Source organism: Salvelinus namaycush, chromosome 27, assembly GCF_016432855.1.
Source record: "Salvelinus namaycush isolate Seneca chromosome 27, SaNama_1.0, whole genome shotgun sequence".
Lineage (NCBI taxonomy): Eukaryota > Metazoa > Chordata > Actinopteri > Salmoniformes > Salmonidae > Salvelinus > Salvelinus namaycush.
In genome coordinates this window covers 8,194,641-8,208,846 of record NC_052333.1, presented here as the reverse complement: position 1 = coordinate 8,208,846, position 14,206 = coordinate 8,194,641, and the positions used below count along the sequence as shown (strand labels likewise).

At 46.0% G+C, this 14,206-nt stretch overlaps 1 protein-coding gene across 1 annotated transcript; it reads right to left on the bottom strand.

Moving 5' to 3' along the window:
- Positions 1 to 659: 659 nt before the first annotated feature.
- On the bottom strand, positions 660 to 2,363 carry LOC120022017 (extensin-like). Its single transcript, XM_038965817.1, has one exon. It carries the CDS (start codon positions 2,361 to 2,363, stop codon positions 660 to 662), a length of 1,704 nt encoding a protein of 567 aa, XP_038821745.1.
- Positions 2,364 to 14,206: the final 11,843 nt, after the last annotated feature.

Below are 14,206 nucleotides of genomic sequence, written 5' to 3'. Positions count from 1 at the left end.
TGTGTGTGTGTGTGTGTGTGTGTGTGTTGAGGCTGAGGCTGAGGCTGATGATGCTAACACATGAAGATGAATGCCTGCTGGACAATGGGCCTGGACAGGGGGCCCGGACAATGGGCCTGGACAGTGCTGAAGCCTTACAGTCTTTAAGGCTGTGTCGTCCTCGCTCTGATCACTAAAAGTGGCTGCCACACTACAGTATTCTCCATCGTCTTTGTCAAGAGTCAAGGACCCTGTAGGTTTGGTACTAAATGATTGTCTGAGAAGTTGATTTGGTAGTTTACTGTCATTATTCTGCAGTTCTGTTTGGTTCCTAGTGAAAACACTCCTTGGTTCAGTGTTGAGGCTGGGTAGTTTACTGTCATTATTCTGCAGTGATTCATATAGCCTCATTGTGTGGTGATATGGATTATGTTAGTGGGCAGCAGTGGAGGCAACTGAGGGGAGGAAGGCTCATAATAATATCTGGAACGGAGCCAATGGAATGGCATCATGTATTTGTTTGGTGTATTTGATACCATTCCACTAATTCCACTCCAGCCATTACCCTGAGCCCCTCCTCTCCAATGAAGGTGCCCTCAACCCCCTGTGGTGTACAGTTTGTAGGGTATAGTCCTCTGGAGGAGCATTCTGCAGCTCTAAGACAAGAGCCTCCACAGACACTACAGAGTAGATGGGAAGAGCAGGGTGGCAGTGGGAAGAGCAGGGTGGCAGGGGGAAGAGCAGGGTGGCAGGGGGAAGAGCAGGGTGGCAGTGGGGAGGGCAGGGTGGCAGGGGGAAGAGCAGGGTGGTAGTGGGAAGAGCAGGGTGGCAGGGGGAAGAGCAGGGTGGCAGGGGGAAGAGCAGGGTGGCAGTGGGAAGAGCAGGGTGGTAGTGGGAAGAGCAGGGTGGCAGGGGGAAGAGCAGGGTGGCAGTGGGGAGAGCAGGGTGGCAGGGGGAAGAGCAGGGTGGTAGTGGGAAAAGCAGGGTGGCAGGGGGAAGAGCAGGGTGGCAGGGGGAAGAGCAGGGTGGCAGTGGGAAGAGCAGGGTGGTAGTGGGGAGAGCAGGGTGGCAGGGGGAAGAACAGGGTGGCAGGGGGAAGAGCAGGGTGGTAGAGGGGAGAGCAGGGTGGCAGGGGGAAGAGCAGGGTAGCAGGGGGAAGAGCAGGGTGGTAGTGGGGAGAGCAGGGTGGCAGGGGGAAGAGCAGGGTGGTAGTGGGAAGAGCAGGGTGGCAGGGGGAAGAGCAGGGTGGCAGGGGGAAGAGCAGGGTGGTAGTGGGAAGAGCAGGGTGGCAGGGGGAAGAGCAGGGTGGCAGTGGGAAGAGCAGGGTGGCAGGGGGAAGAGCAGGGTGGCAGGGGGAAGAGCAGGGTGGCAGGGGGAAGAGCAGGGTGGCAGTGGGAAAAGCAGGGTGGCAGGGGGAAGAGTAGGGTGGTAGTGGGAAGAACAGGGTGGCAGTGGGAAGAGTAGGGTGGCAGGGGGAAGAGTAGGGTGGCAGGGGGAAGAGCAGGGTGGCAGTGGGAAGAGCAGGGTGGCAGTGGGAAGAGCAGGGTGGCAGTGGGAAGAGCAGGGTGGCAGTGGGACAAGCAGGGTGGCAGTGGGAAGAGCAGGGTGGCAGGGGGAAGAACAGGGTGGCAGTGGGAAGAGCAGGGTGGCAGTGGGAAGAGCAGGGTGGCAGGGGGAAGAACAGGGTGGCAGTGGGAAGAGCAGGGTGGCAGTGGGAAGGGCAGGGTGGCAGTGGGAAAAACAGGGTGGCAGGGGGAAGAGTAGGGTGGCAGTGGGAAGAGCAGGGTGGCAGTGGGAAAAACAGGGTGGCAGTGGGAAGAACAGGGTGGCAGGGGGAAGAGTAGGGTGGCAGGGGGAAGAGTAGGGTGGCAGGGGGAAGAGCAGGGTGGCAGTGGGAAGAGCAGGGTGGCAGTGGGAAGAGCAGGGTGGCAGTGGGAAGAGCAGGGTGGCAGTGGGAAAAGCAGGGTGGCAGTGGGAAGAGCAGGGTGGCAGGGGGAAGAACAGGGTGGCAGTGGGAAGAGCAGGGTGGCAGTGGGAAGAACAGGGTGGCAGTGGGAAGAGCAGGGTGGCAGTGGGAAGAGCAGGGTGGCAGTGGGAAGAGCAGGGTGGCAGTGGGAAGAGCAGGGTGGCAGGGGGAAGAGCAGGGTGGCAGGGGGACGAGCAGGGTGGCAGTGGGAAGAGCAGGGTGGCAGTGGGAAGAACAGGGTGGCAGTGGGAAGAGCAGGGTGGCAGTGGGAAGGGCAGGGTGGCAGGGGGAAGGGCAGGGTGGCAGGGGGAAGAGCAGGGTGGCAGGGGGACGAGCAGGGTGGCAGGGGGAAGAGCAGGGTGGCAGTGCTAGGGGTTACAGGCTGCAGGCCTGCAGAGCCATATGTTAAATTAGCCATTGTCTTCAATGTGGAGGTAAGATATTTTAGTATATCCTTTCCTCCACCCCCCCATTCCAAAGTTTTGATCTCACAATAACAAGTTATAGTAATACAGTGAAGGGTAGCTGCGGCTGGCACGTTGCCATGGTGACAGCGGCTGGGCAATAGAAGAAGGGGGGGGGGGGTTTCCAGTGCAGTGGTTGTTTGGTTCCCACTGGGACACGTCGTGGGACCCTGGACATCTGCCCACCCCGCCTCATTCCTCCCGTAGTCAACGTGGCGTCCTTAATCCCACACACAAACACACTCTACACACTCCTGCAGCCTCCAACACTGCTCCCCCACCCCCCAATCCCCCGACCCCCCAATCCCCCCACCCCCCAATCCCCCAATCCACCCATGCTGTCCTGGCTGTCCATTGACCTGATTTCTCTCCCTACCTACCTCCCTCTCTCCCTCCCTTTCTCTATCCAGTCACTCTCTGATCCGTCAGCTTTCAAATGAACCTGTAACCCCACTCAAGAGATTCATCAAGTTCCTCGCTACACACGCACACACACGCACACACACACACACACACACACACACACACACACACACACACACACACACACACACACACACACACACACACACACAACACACATCACACATCACACACAAAACACACAACACACTCGCTCTGACTCACTCACATATCAACCAAAGCCCATTTTATATACCGTACATGAAGTCTTAAAACCGGCCAGATTCAGACAGTCTTCTGGTGTCCTCAGATTGGGTATGTTTAAGAAAAGAATGTCACACTAGTGGTATTAGTGGCAGATACTTTATCCAACCGGGAGAATGCTCAGATGACACTGTCACCCTGGATGTATTTGCACTGGGCCGCCCTGCATGTACTCACTTCTTACTCCGTTATATTTCCTCTGCTGATGTTTCCATAACCAAAATAACGCATGACGGCTAATCCATTTAGTTGTTTATAGAGTTTTTTCCCCCCTCTTTCTACTTTTCAAGAGCATGGCCAAGTAGAAAAGCAGGGTCCTTGTCTCCAAGCACTAGTTGGGCTGATTGAAGCTGGGCCTCCCGCTGTTCTACCTCTGGAAATAAATAAAAACACTGGTAATCTCTAAAGACGGTTCTCAACACACTTCCTAAAGACGGATACTAGGGAGGAGAGAGGGAGGAGGAGCGGATACTTTCCTCAGATCAGGTCCGCCTGTAGCCCCATCTCTCTCTCTCTCTCTCTCTCTCTCTCTCTCTCTCTCTCTCTCTCTCTCTCTCTCTCTCTCTCTGTCTCTCTCTGTCTCGCTCTGTCTCTCTCTCTCTCTCTCTCTCTCTCTCTCTCTGTCTCTCTCTGTCTCTGTCTCTCTCTGTCTCTCTCTCTTTCTCGGTCTCTCTCGGTCTCTCTCTCTCTCTCTCTCTCGGTCTCTCTCTGTCTCTCTGTCTCTCTCTCTCTCGGTTTCTCTCTCTCGGTCTCTCTCTCTCGGTCTCTCTCTCTCGGTCTCTCTCTCTCTCTCTCTCTCGGTCTCTCTCTCTCTCTCTCTCTCTCTCTGTCTCTCTCTCTTCTCTGTCTCTCTCTTTCTCGGTCTCTCTCTTCTCTCTCTCGGTCGTTGTCTCTCTCTCTGTCTCTCTCACTCTCACTCTCTCTCTCTTGGTCTCTCTCTCTCTCTGTCTCTCTCTCTCTCTGTCTCTCTCTCTCTCTCTCGGTCTCTCTCTCTCTCGGTCTCTCTCTCTCTCACTCACTCACTCACTCACTCACTCACTCACTCACTCACTCACTCACTCACTCACTCACTCACTCACTCACTCACTCACTCACTCACTCACTCACTCACTCACTCACTCACTCACTCACTCACTCACTCACTCACTCACTCACTCACTCACTCACTCACTCACTCACTCACTCACTCACTCACTCACTCACTCACTCACTCACTCACTCACTCACTCACTCACTCACTCACTCACTCACTCACACACTCACACACTCACACACTCACACACACACAGATAATGTCACTGATATGACCAGTGTGAGACATTTCTCCCCAGCCACAGCTAAGTGAACAATGGTTTAGAAGGCCCTATCCCTCTCTGCCTGTCACCCACCCACCCAGTTCTGACACCTAACCCCCTTAATGGACACATGTAGCCAGCCTCATCAGACAGATGGGAGGAGATGGGCATGGGCTGATGAGATGTGGGGTGGAAGGATAGATTGATGAGAGGTGGAGGGGGGTATGTGTGGAGGGGTGGGATTGGATGGATGGATGGATGATAGGATGTGTGTGGGTAGACCATCGCTCTACCAAGCTAATTTGCCCATGATCTTGTATGCTAAAGAGGAAGCTCCCACGAGGTCCATTGTCATGTGAATCCACATCAATGGGACTGCAGTAGAGGGAGTCGGAGGTTTTCAGTTCCTTGGCGCCCACATCACGAGGACTTGACATGGACCAACAACACCACCACTCTTGTCAACGCAGCTGAAGAAATTTGGCATTCCACCCCAGGTCCTCTCCAAATACTACTGCTGCACCATCGAGAGCGTCCTGACCGGTTACATCACGGCCTGGTACGGGAATTGCTCCGTCCATGACCGCAAGGCCCTCCAGCGGGTGGTGAAGATAGCCTAGTACATCTACTTGAAACAGTGCCCGAGGAAGGCCCACAGCATCATCAAGGACCCCACACACCCCATGAACTATTCCCTTCCTGACTGTCAGGTAGACTGTATCCAACCATGAGGTCTGATACCAACAGAGACAGTTTCTATCTACGAGCCATCAGACTGCTGAACCCTTGAACTGGACTGACCACCTGGTCTGATTCTCCACACATATTCACTTTTCTCTCTCTCTCTCTCTCTCGTTCTCTCTCTCTCTCTCTCTCTCTCTCTCTCACACACACACACACACACACACACACACACACACACACACACACACACACACACACACACACACACACACACACACACACACACACACACATACACACACACACACACACACACACACACACACACACACACACACACACACACACACACACATATTCACTTTTCTGTGTCTCTCACACACACACACACACACACACACACACACACACACACACACACACACACACACACACACACTTACACACACACACACACACACACACACACACACACACACACACACACACACACACACACACACACACACACACACACACACACACACACACATATTCACTTTTCTGTGTGTCTCTCACACACACACACACACACACACACACACACACACACACACACACACACACACACACACACACACACACACACACACACACACACACACACACACACACAGAGTCTTGAACAACTAACCTTGTGTGGACACACAATTCAGGCCCATTCAAAATCCTTTTTTCCCATACCCTAACCTCAACCTCAACCCTAACTTTAACCCGAACATCTAACCTTCAGCCCAAACCTAATTCTAACACAAATTCTAACCGTAACCCTAAACCCCCTAGAAATAGCATTTGACCTTGTGAGGACTAGGAAAATGTCCTCAGTTGGTCAAATGTTTGTTTGTTCACTATTCTTGTGGGGACTTCTGGTCTTCACAATTATAATTAAACACGTCCACATCACAACTGCTACCAGCAAACTCTTATTATTGCAAAAAACGGCACAATTTAAACACTATACCACCTTCCCCAAAATGTGTAAATATTGGACTATAAATTGTGTCTTCCTGTATTATACTGGGCTAAAATGTTTATTCTATTCTATTGAAACATTTATCATGTATCATGTATTATTGTTGTTCCATTGTCCAGAAGGAACCTGCAAGTAAGCATTTCGTTGGACCATGCATATCCTGTACATACGACTAATACAACTCTAAAGAAACTCTGTGGATGTATGGATGTAAAAAGGTGCATGTTCCTTTGCCTGTTTAAAGAAAATAGTATTTCCTACTGTGTCTATTTTTTTATTCATCGACACATCAACACATCAGCTGTTCAAAGAAGAAACACGGTCTCTGTGTTGAATAACATGAGACCAAAGTGACTGTCTCTGTGTTGAATAATGTGAGAGGCCAAAGTGACTGTCTCTGTGTTGAATAATGTGAGAGGCCAAAGTGACTGTCTCTGTGTTGATTAACATGAGGCCAAAGTGACTGTCTCTGTGTTGATTAACATGAGGCCAAAGTGACTGTCTCTGTGTTGAATATCATGAGTTCAAAGTGACTGTCTCTGTGTTGAATATCATGAGGCCAAAGTGACTGTCTCTGTGTTGAATATCATGAGGCCAAAGTGACTGCTAGAGCTCTTCAGAGACATTGAGTGGAGGGCTGGAGCAGCAGGTGTCATTTTGTCCTACATGAATCAGGGTTATGTCGGAGTTCATTGAAGCTGTTATTATAGGTAATATGCACCTCTTCACAATTATTACATGGGAGGGGAAAAAAGAGAGGGGGAAGAAAACCTGAGTGGTTTGCAGCCAGAACTCCTTTTCTGTTAAATATGTATTGGACGTTAATTGGGATTCACTGGCTGTTAATAGAGCTTTGATTAACAAGAAATCAGCCCTCCTTCCTATATGTAATTAAACGCTACTTGAACCACTTAATCGCGAGTGTCCTCAAATTGTTTTAGAGTGGCGGTGGGGAAGTGGAAAACCCACGCTCCTTAGGGACAGGGCGTTCAGTGTTGAAAGCGGTTGAGCTTACCTCAGATTCCACAGATGACTGGGTACACGTTCATCCAGAGTAAATGTCCCTTGATTCATCCGGAAAAGTCCATTTGGAAAAATACTTTTGTTTCCTGTTCCAAAGGTGAACTTGTCTCCAAGGGATGCCCTTGGTTGTTGGAGCTAAATGCCACAACATTAACGTGTAATAACAAACATGAATATGTAATAACAAACAATGTGTAATAACATAAACGTTATGTGTAATAACAATGTGTAATAACATAAACATGAATGTGTAATAACATATGCTAACGTGTAATAACAAGCAATGTTTAATAACATAAATGTTAACGTGTAATGACAAACATGAATGTGTAATAGCAAACATTAATGTGTAATAACAAACATTAACGTGTAATAACAAACATTCACGTGTAATAACAAACATGAATGTGTAATAACAAACATGAATGTGTAATAACAAACATGAATGTGTAATAACAAACATTCACGTGTAATAACAAACATTCACGTGTAATAACAAACATTCACATGCAATAACAAACATTCACGTGTAATAACAAACATTCATGTGTAATAACATAAACGTTAATGTGTAATAACATAAACGTTAATATGTAATAACAAACAATGTGTAATAACATAAACGTTATGTGTAATAACAATGTGTAATAACATAAACATGAATGTGTAATAACAATGTGTAATAACATATGTTAATGTGTAATAACAAGCCATGTTTAATAACATATGTTAACGTATAATGACAAACATGAATGTGTAATAGCAAACATTAATGTGTACTAACAAACATTAACATGTAATAACAAACATTAACGTGTAATAACAAACATGAATGTGTAATAACAAACATTAATGTGTACTAACAAATATCAATGTGTAATAACAAATATCAATGTGTAATAACAAACATTAACATGTAATAACAAACATTAACATGTAATAACAAACATTAATGTGTAATAACAAACATTAACGTGCAATAACAAACAGTAATGTGTAATAACAAACATTAACGTGTAATAACAAACATGAATGTGTAATAACAAACATGAATGTGTAATAACTAACATTAACGTGTAATAACAAACATTAACGTGTAATAACAAACATTAATGTGTAATAACAAACATGAATGTGTAATAACACACATTAGTGTGTACTAACAAATATCAATGTGTAATAACAAATATCAATGTGTAATAACAAACATTAATGTGTAATAACAAACATTAATGTGTAATATCAAACATTAACGTGTAATAACAAACATTAAAATGTAATAACAAACATGAACGTGTAATAACAAACAGTAACGCGTAATAACAAACATTAACGTGTAATAACAAACATGAATGTGTAATAACAAACATTAACGTGTAATAACAAACATGAACGTGTAATAACAAACATTAACGTGTAATAACAAACATTAATGTGTAATAACAAACAATAACGTGTAATAACAAACATTAACGTGTAATAACAAACATTAACGTGTAATAACAAACATGAACGTGTAATAACAAACATGAATGTGTAATAACAAACATTAATGTGTAATAACAAACATTAACGTGTAATAGCAAACATTAACGTGTAATAACAAACATTAACGTGCAATAACAAACATTAACGTGTAATAACAAACATTAACGTGTAATAGCAAACATTAACGTGTAATAACAACCATTAACGTGTAATAACAACCATTAACGTGTAATAACAAACATGAATGTGTAATAACAAACATTAACGTGTAATAGCAAACATTAACGTGTAATAACTTCCTGTCCCCAGTCCACCTAGCCGTGCTGCTGCTCCAGTTTCAACTGTTCTGCCTGCGGCTATGGAACCCTGACCTGTTCACCGGACGTGCTACCTGTCCCAGACCTGTTGTTTTCAACTCTCTAGAGACTGCAGGAGCGGTAGAGATACTCTCAATGATCGGCTATGAAAAGCAAACTGACATTTACTCCTGAGGTGCTGACTTGTTGCACCCTCGACAACTACTGTGATTATTATTATTTGACCATGCTGGTCATCTATGAACATTTGAACATCTTGGCCATGTTCTGTTATAATCTCCACCCGGCACAGCCAGAAGAGGACTGGCCACCCCTCATAGCCTGGTTCCTCTCTAGGTTTCTTCCAAGGTTTTGGCCTTTCTAGGGAGTTTTTCCTAGCCACCGTGCTTCTACACCTGCATTGCTTGCTGTTTGGGGTTTTAGGCTGGGTTTCTGTACAGCACTTTGATATATCAGCTGATGTAAGAAGGGCTATATAAATAAATTGGATTTGAAATTAGATGAATAACAAACATTAATGCGTAATAACAAACATTAATGTGTAATAACATAAATATTCATGTGTAATAACAAACATTAATTTGTAATAACAAATATTAATGTGTAATAACAAACATTAACGTGTAATAACATAAATATTCATGTGTAATAAACATGTATGTGTATCTGAAGAGGTGGTGTATGTCTTTGAATGTGGTTCTATGTTGAGATATTGCATGTGCTGGTACAGTGTTATATATTCTATCAAAACCACAAGCAGTTAACAGTAATAATTTCTCTTTATAAAATAATGTCATTTTCATGGCTACTCTCACACATCCACTCGCTTATAGATTTATTATATCTTTTTTTCTCTCCAATGAAGGGAAGCTTCATTGGAGAGAAAAAAATAAATAATAAATCTATAAGTACCCCAGTGTATTATGGTTAGCGTTGGGACTGTGTAGAAATATTTACTCCTGTTGAGATGATGGCTTTGTTAGTGTCTTTCTCCTCCAGACCACCATCCAGCTCCGTGTGTGTCTGCCTGGAGAACCGTCATGGAGGACTACTCACACACCATCCAGCTCCGTGTGTGTCTGCCTGGAGAACCTGCATGGAGGACTACACACACACCATCCAGCTCCGTGTGTGTCTGCCTGGAGAACCTGCATGGAGGACTACTCACACACCATCCAGCTCTGTGTGTGTCTGCCTGGAGAACCTGCATGGAGGACTACACACACACCATCCAGCTCCGTGTGTGTCTGCCTGGAGAACCTGGCTGGAGGACTACACACACACCATCCAGCTCCGTGTGTGTCTGCCTGGAGAACCTGCATGGAGGACTACACACACACCATCCAGCTCCGTGTGTGTCTGCCTGGAGAACCTGCATGGAGGACTACACACACACCATCCAGCTCCGTGTGTGTCTGCCTGGAGAACCTGCATGGAGGACTACACACACACCATCCAGCTCCGTGTGTGTCTGCCTGGAGAACCTGCATGGAGGACTACACACACACCATCCAGCTCCGTGTGTGTCTGCCCGGAGAACCTGCATGGAGGACTACTCACACACCATCCAGCTCCGTGTGTGTCTGCCTGGAGAACCTGCATGGAGGGCTACACACACACCATCCAGCTTCGTGTGTGTCTGCCTGGAAAACCTGCATGGAGGGCTACACACACACCATCCAGCAGGACCTCCGTGGCCCCAGCAGATGCTTTTGGCCTCATTGGGGTGTTCCCACTGGCTTATCTAGTTCTTTACATGTCATGATTGAGTCTGACTCTGTGCTGGGTAGGGGTGTGTGGGAGGTTTAGGCTCCTCCCCTACCTCATGTCATAATCATGTGATTTATAGGGGCTGTTGTTGATGCACAAAAGTTTTATGAGATACTGTTGTCATCCCATGAATAGATGCATAGTCCTTGTCTCCTGAGTTTTGTTTCTCAGTTCAGTCTCAACTTAAACTTTTCTATTGAGTAGTGAAATTGGGGATGCTAGGGTCAAGAATTGACCTGTTTTACAGAGAGCATCCTCTGTGGTTTAGACCACCAGTATCTAACTAATTCCCATAACACACTCTGATCTGTTAAAATTCTTGGGTGATTTCTTTCACTTTTGTGTTCTCCTTCTCCCTGGTCGTGTATGTTCTGTTGTTCTGCTGGCTGGTGGTTGCCGCAATCCTCGGCAGCAGCATCAATCCCTGTAGTATTCTTATTGAGTGAAGTTTCTCTTCCTCCACTTGCTGAATCTGTTTCAGGAGATTATCGAGTTTGCTATTTGGGTCACAGCTTGTTCTCTGTCTCCTGTGTCCATGTGCTAGCAACCATGTTCTATTTTACCCTGTGATATGACTGGCTGGATATAGAAAAGCTAGAAAGGAGAAGATTTAAATCAGGAGCAGGAAGGAAGCCAGCCAGACAGTGCAGTATTTACTACCATGTTTCTTCTCTCTTCAGAGCAGAACTATCTATCATATCAGACACCTTCAACCCTAAGAACCAGCGGGTTTCCTCTGACTGGAGGGAAATCATTACTTGGGTAAACAATAATTAATTGAGTGGTTACTGTTAACAAAATAACGGGGAATCTACAAGGATTCGATGGCAGTATGGTTGCAAAGACACGCACGCACGCACGCACACACACACACACACACACACACACACACACACACACACACACACACACACACACACACACACACACACACACACACACACACACACACAGCAGAGTTTGTTTGCTGGGTAGAAATAGCAGTTAATCCTCCGGATCCTGGGAGAGACTATGGTTCTGCCTGGAGGATAGGACTAGGAGAGACTATGGTTCTGCTTGGAGGATAGGACTAGGAGAGACTATGGTTCTGCTTGGAGGATAGGACTAGGAGAGACTATGGTTCTGCCTGGAGGATAGGACTAGGAGAGACTATGGTTCTGCCTGGAGGATAGGACTAGGAGAGACTATGGTTCTGCCTGGAGGATAGGACTAGGAGAGACTATGGTTCTGCTTGGAGGATAGGACTAGGAGAGACTATGGTTCTGCCTGGAGGATAGGACTAGGAGAGACTATGGTTCTGCCTGGAGGATAGGACTAGGAGAGACTATGGTTCTGCCTGGAGGATAGGACTAGGAGAGACTATGGTTCTGCCTGGAGGATAGGACTAGGAGAGACTATGGTTCTGCCTGGAGGATAGGACTAGGAGAGACTATGGTTCTGCCTGGAGGATAGGACTAGGAGAGACTATGGTTCTGCCTGGAGGATATGACTAGGAGAGACTATGGTTCTGCCTGGAGGATAGGACCAGGAAAGACTATGGTTCTGCCTGGAGGATAGGACTAGGAGAGATTATGGTTCTGCCTGGAGGATAGGACTAGGAGAGACTATGGTTCTGCTTGGAGAATAGGACTAGGAGAGACTATGGTTCTGCCTGGAGGATAGGACTAGGAGAGACTATGGTTCTGCCTGGAGGATAGGACTAGGAGAGACTATGGTTCTGCCTGGAGGATAGGACTAGGAGAGACTATGGTTCTGCCTGGAGGATAGGACTAGGAGAGACTATGGTTCTGCCTGGAGGATAGGACTAGGAGAGACTATGGTTCTGCCTGGAGGATAGGACTAGGAGAGACTATGGTTCTGCCTGGAGGATAGGACCAGGAAAGACTATGGTTCTGCCTGGAGGATAGGACTAGGAGAGATTATGGTTCTGCCTGGAGGATAGGACTAGGAGAGACTATGGTTCTGCTTGGAGAATAGGACTAGGAGAGACTATGGTTCTGCCTGGAGGATAGGACTAGGAGAGACTATGGTTCTGCCTGGAGGATAGGACTAGGAGAGACTATGGTTCTGCCTGGAGGATAGGACTAGGAGAGACTATGGTTCTGCCTGGAGGATAGGACTAGGAGAGACTATGGTTCTGCCTGGAGGATAGGACTAGGAGAGACTATGGTTCTGCCTGGAGGATAGGACTAGGAGAGACTATGGTTCTGCCTGGAGGATAGGACTAGGAGAGACTATGGTTCTGCCTGGAGGATAGGACTAGGAGAGACTATGGTTCTGCCTGGAGGATAGGACTAGGAGAGACAGTACGAAGTGTTAGTCTGCAGTGCTGCATGGTTTTCAGAGGCCCCTCCATAGATGAAATTATTTTATGATTTAAAGCTCCGTTTCCCCACTTGAGGCATGAAATGTAAGTTCATGTTACGGTTGGGAGTGATTTATTTTATTGCTCTTGAGCTTTTCATGTATTTTCGTCTCTCTGCATTCAGATGGAATCGTAGGGGTCTGTCAGATGGTGTGTGTGTGAGTGAGTGACACAGAAAATCATATAAAATTCTAATATCCAACAGCCTGATGAAGGAAATATTGCATTTGTCATTCAATATCTAAAAGTGTAAAAGACACACTATTATGTCACCCTCATGTTGATTTACCATGATAACGGCTGCCATACTGGCGCTCTGTCTATGTAGTGCATCCCCCCTACAACAATCACCTGTATCATCAACAGCTGAAAGGTTTGATACCTTTTTACATGGTACAATTGTGTACTGTTTTTATCCACTGGTAGCTTCCTCTACTTACTGATTAATCATGACAGTGATGACAAATGTGACGTCGACTGAATGATAAACAACAATATTTCCGGACAACAACACAAGTTCTTGACAAGGTGATGTGAGAACACACCGTCTCAATTTGTCCGATGTAATTACGGAAAATGACCGCATCTGTTTTCAAGAGGAGCTTGTAAGATCCATGGCACCCCAGGTGGTCACATAATTAAAAACATATTTCTTCATACTTACCGACCCTCAGCGAACAGCTGTTTCGAGAACTTGCAGGGATTTCAAAATAGGACATGTCTTTATGAGTGTGCGTGTGTGTGTGTGCGTCTGTGTGCTCTGCTGACTAAAGGTGAGTCTTTCGGAAATGAACTTCTCTCTCGTTATACACAGTGCCTTCAGAAAGTATTCATACCCCTTGACCTATTCCACATTTTGTTGTGTTACAGCCTGAATTCAAAATGGATTCAATCTTTTTTTTCTCTCACCCATATACACACAATACCCCATAATGACAAAGGGAAAACATGTTTTAAGAAATGTTTGCAAATTTATTGAAAATTAAATACAGAAATGTCAAATTTACATATTAATTCACATCCCTGAGTCAATACATTGTAGAAGCACCTTTGGCAGTGATTACAGCTGTGAGTCTTTCTGAGTAACTTTGTAAGAGCTTTCCACACCTGGATTGTGCAACATTTGCCCATTATTATTTAAAAAAATCTTCAAGCTTTGTCAAATTGGTTGTTGATT

What these genes read in the sequence shown, in the direction of transcription:
- LOC120022017 (XM_038965817.1), bottom strand. Translation starts at nt 2,363, where the DNA reads ATGGCTAATTTAACATATGGCTCTGCAGGCCTGCAGCCTGTAACCCCT.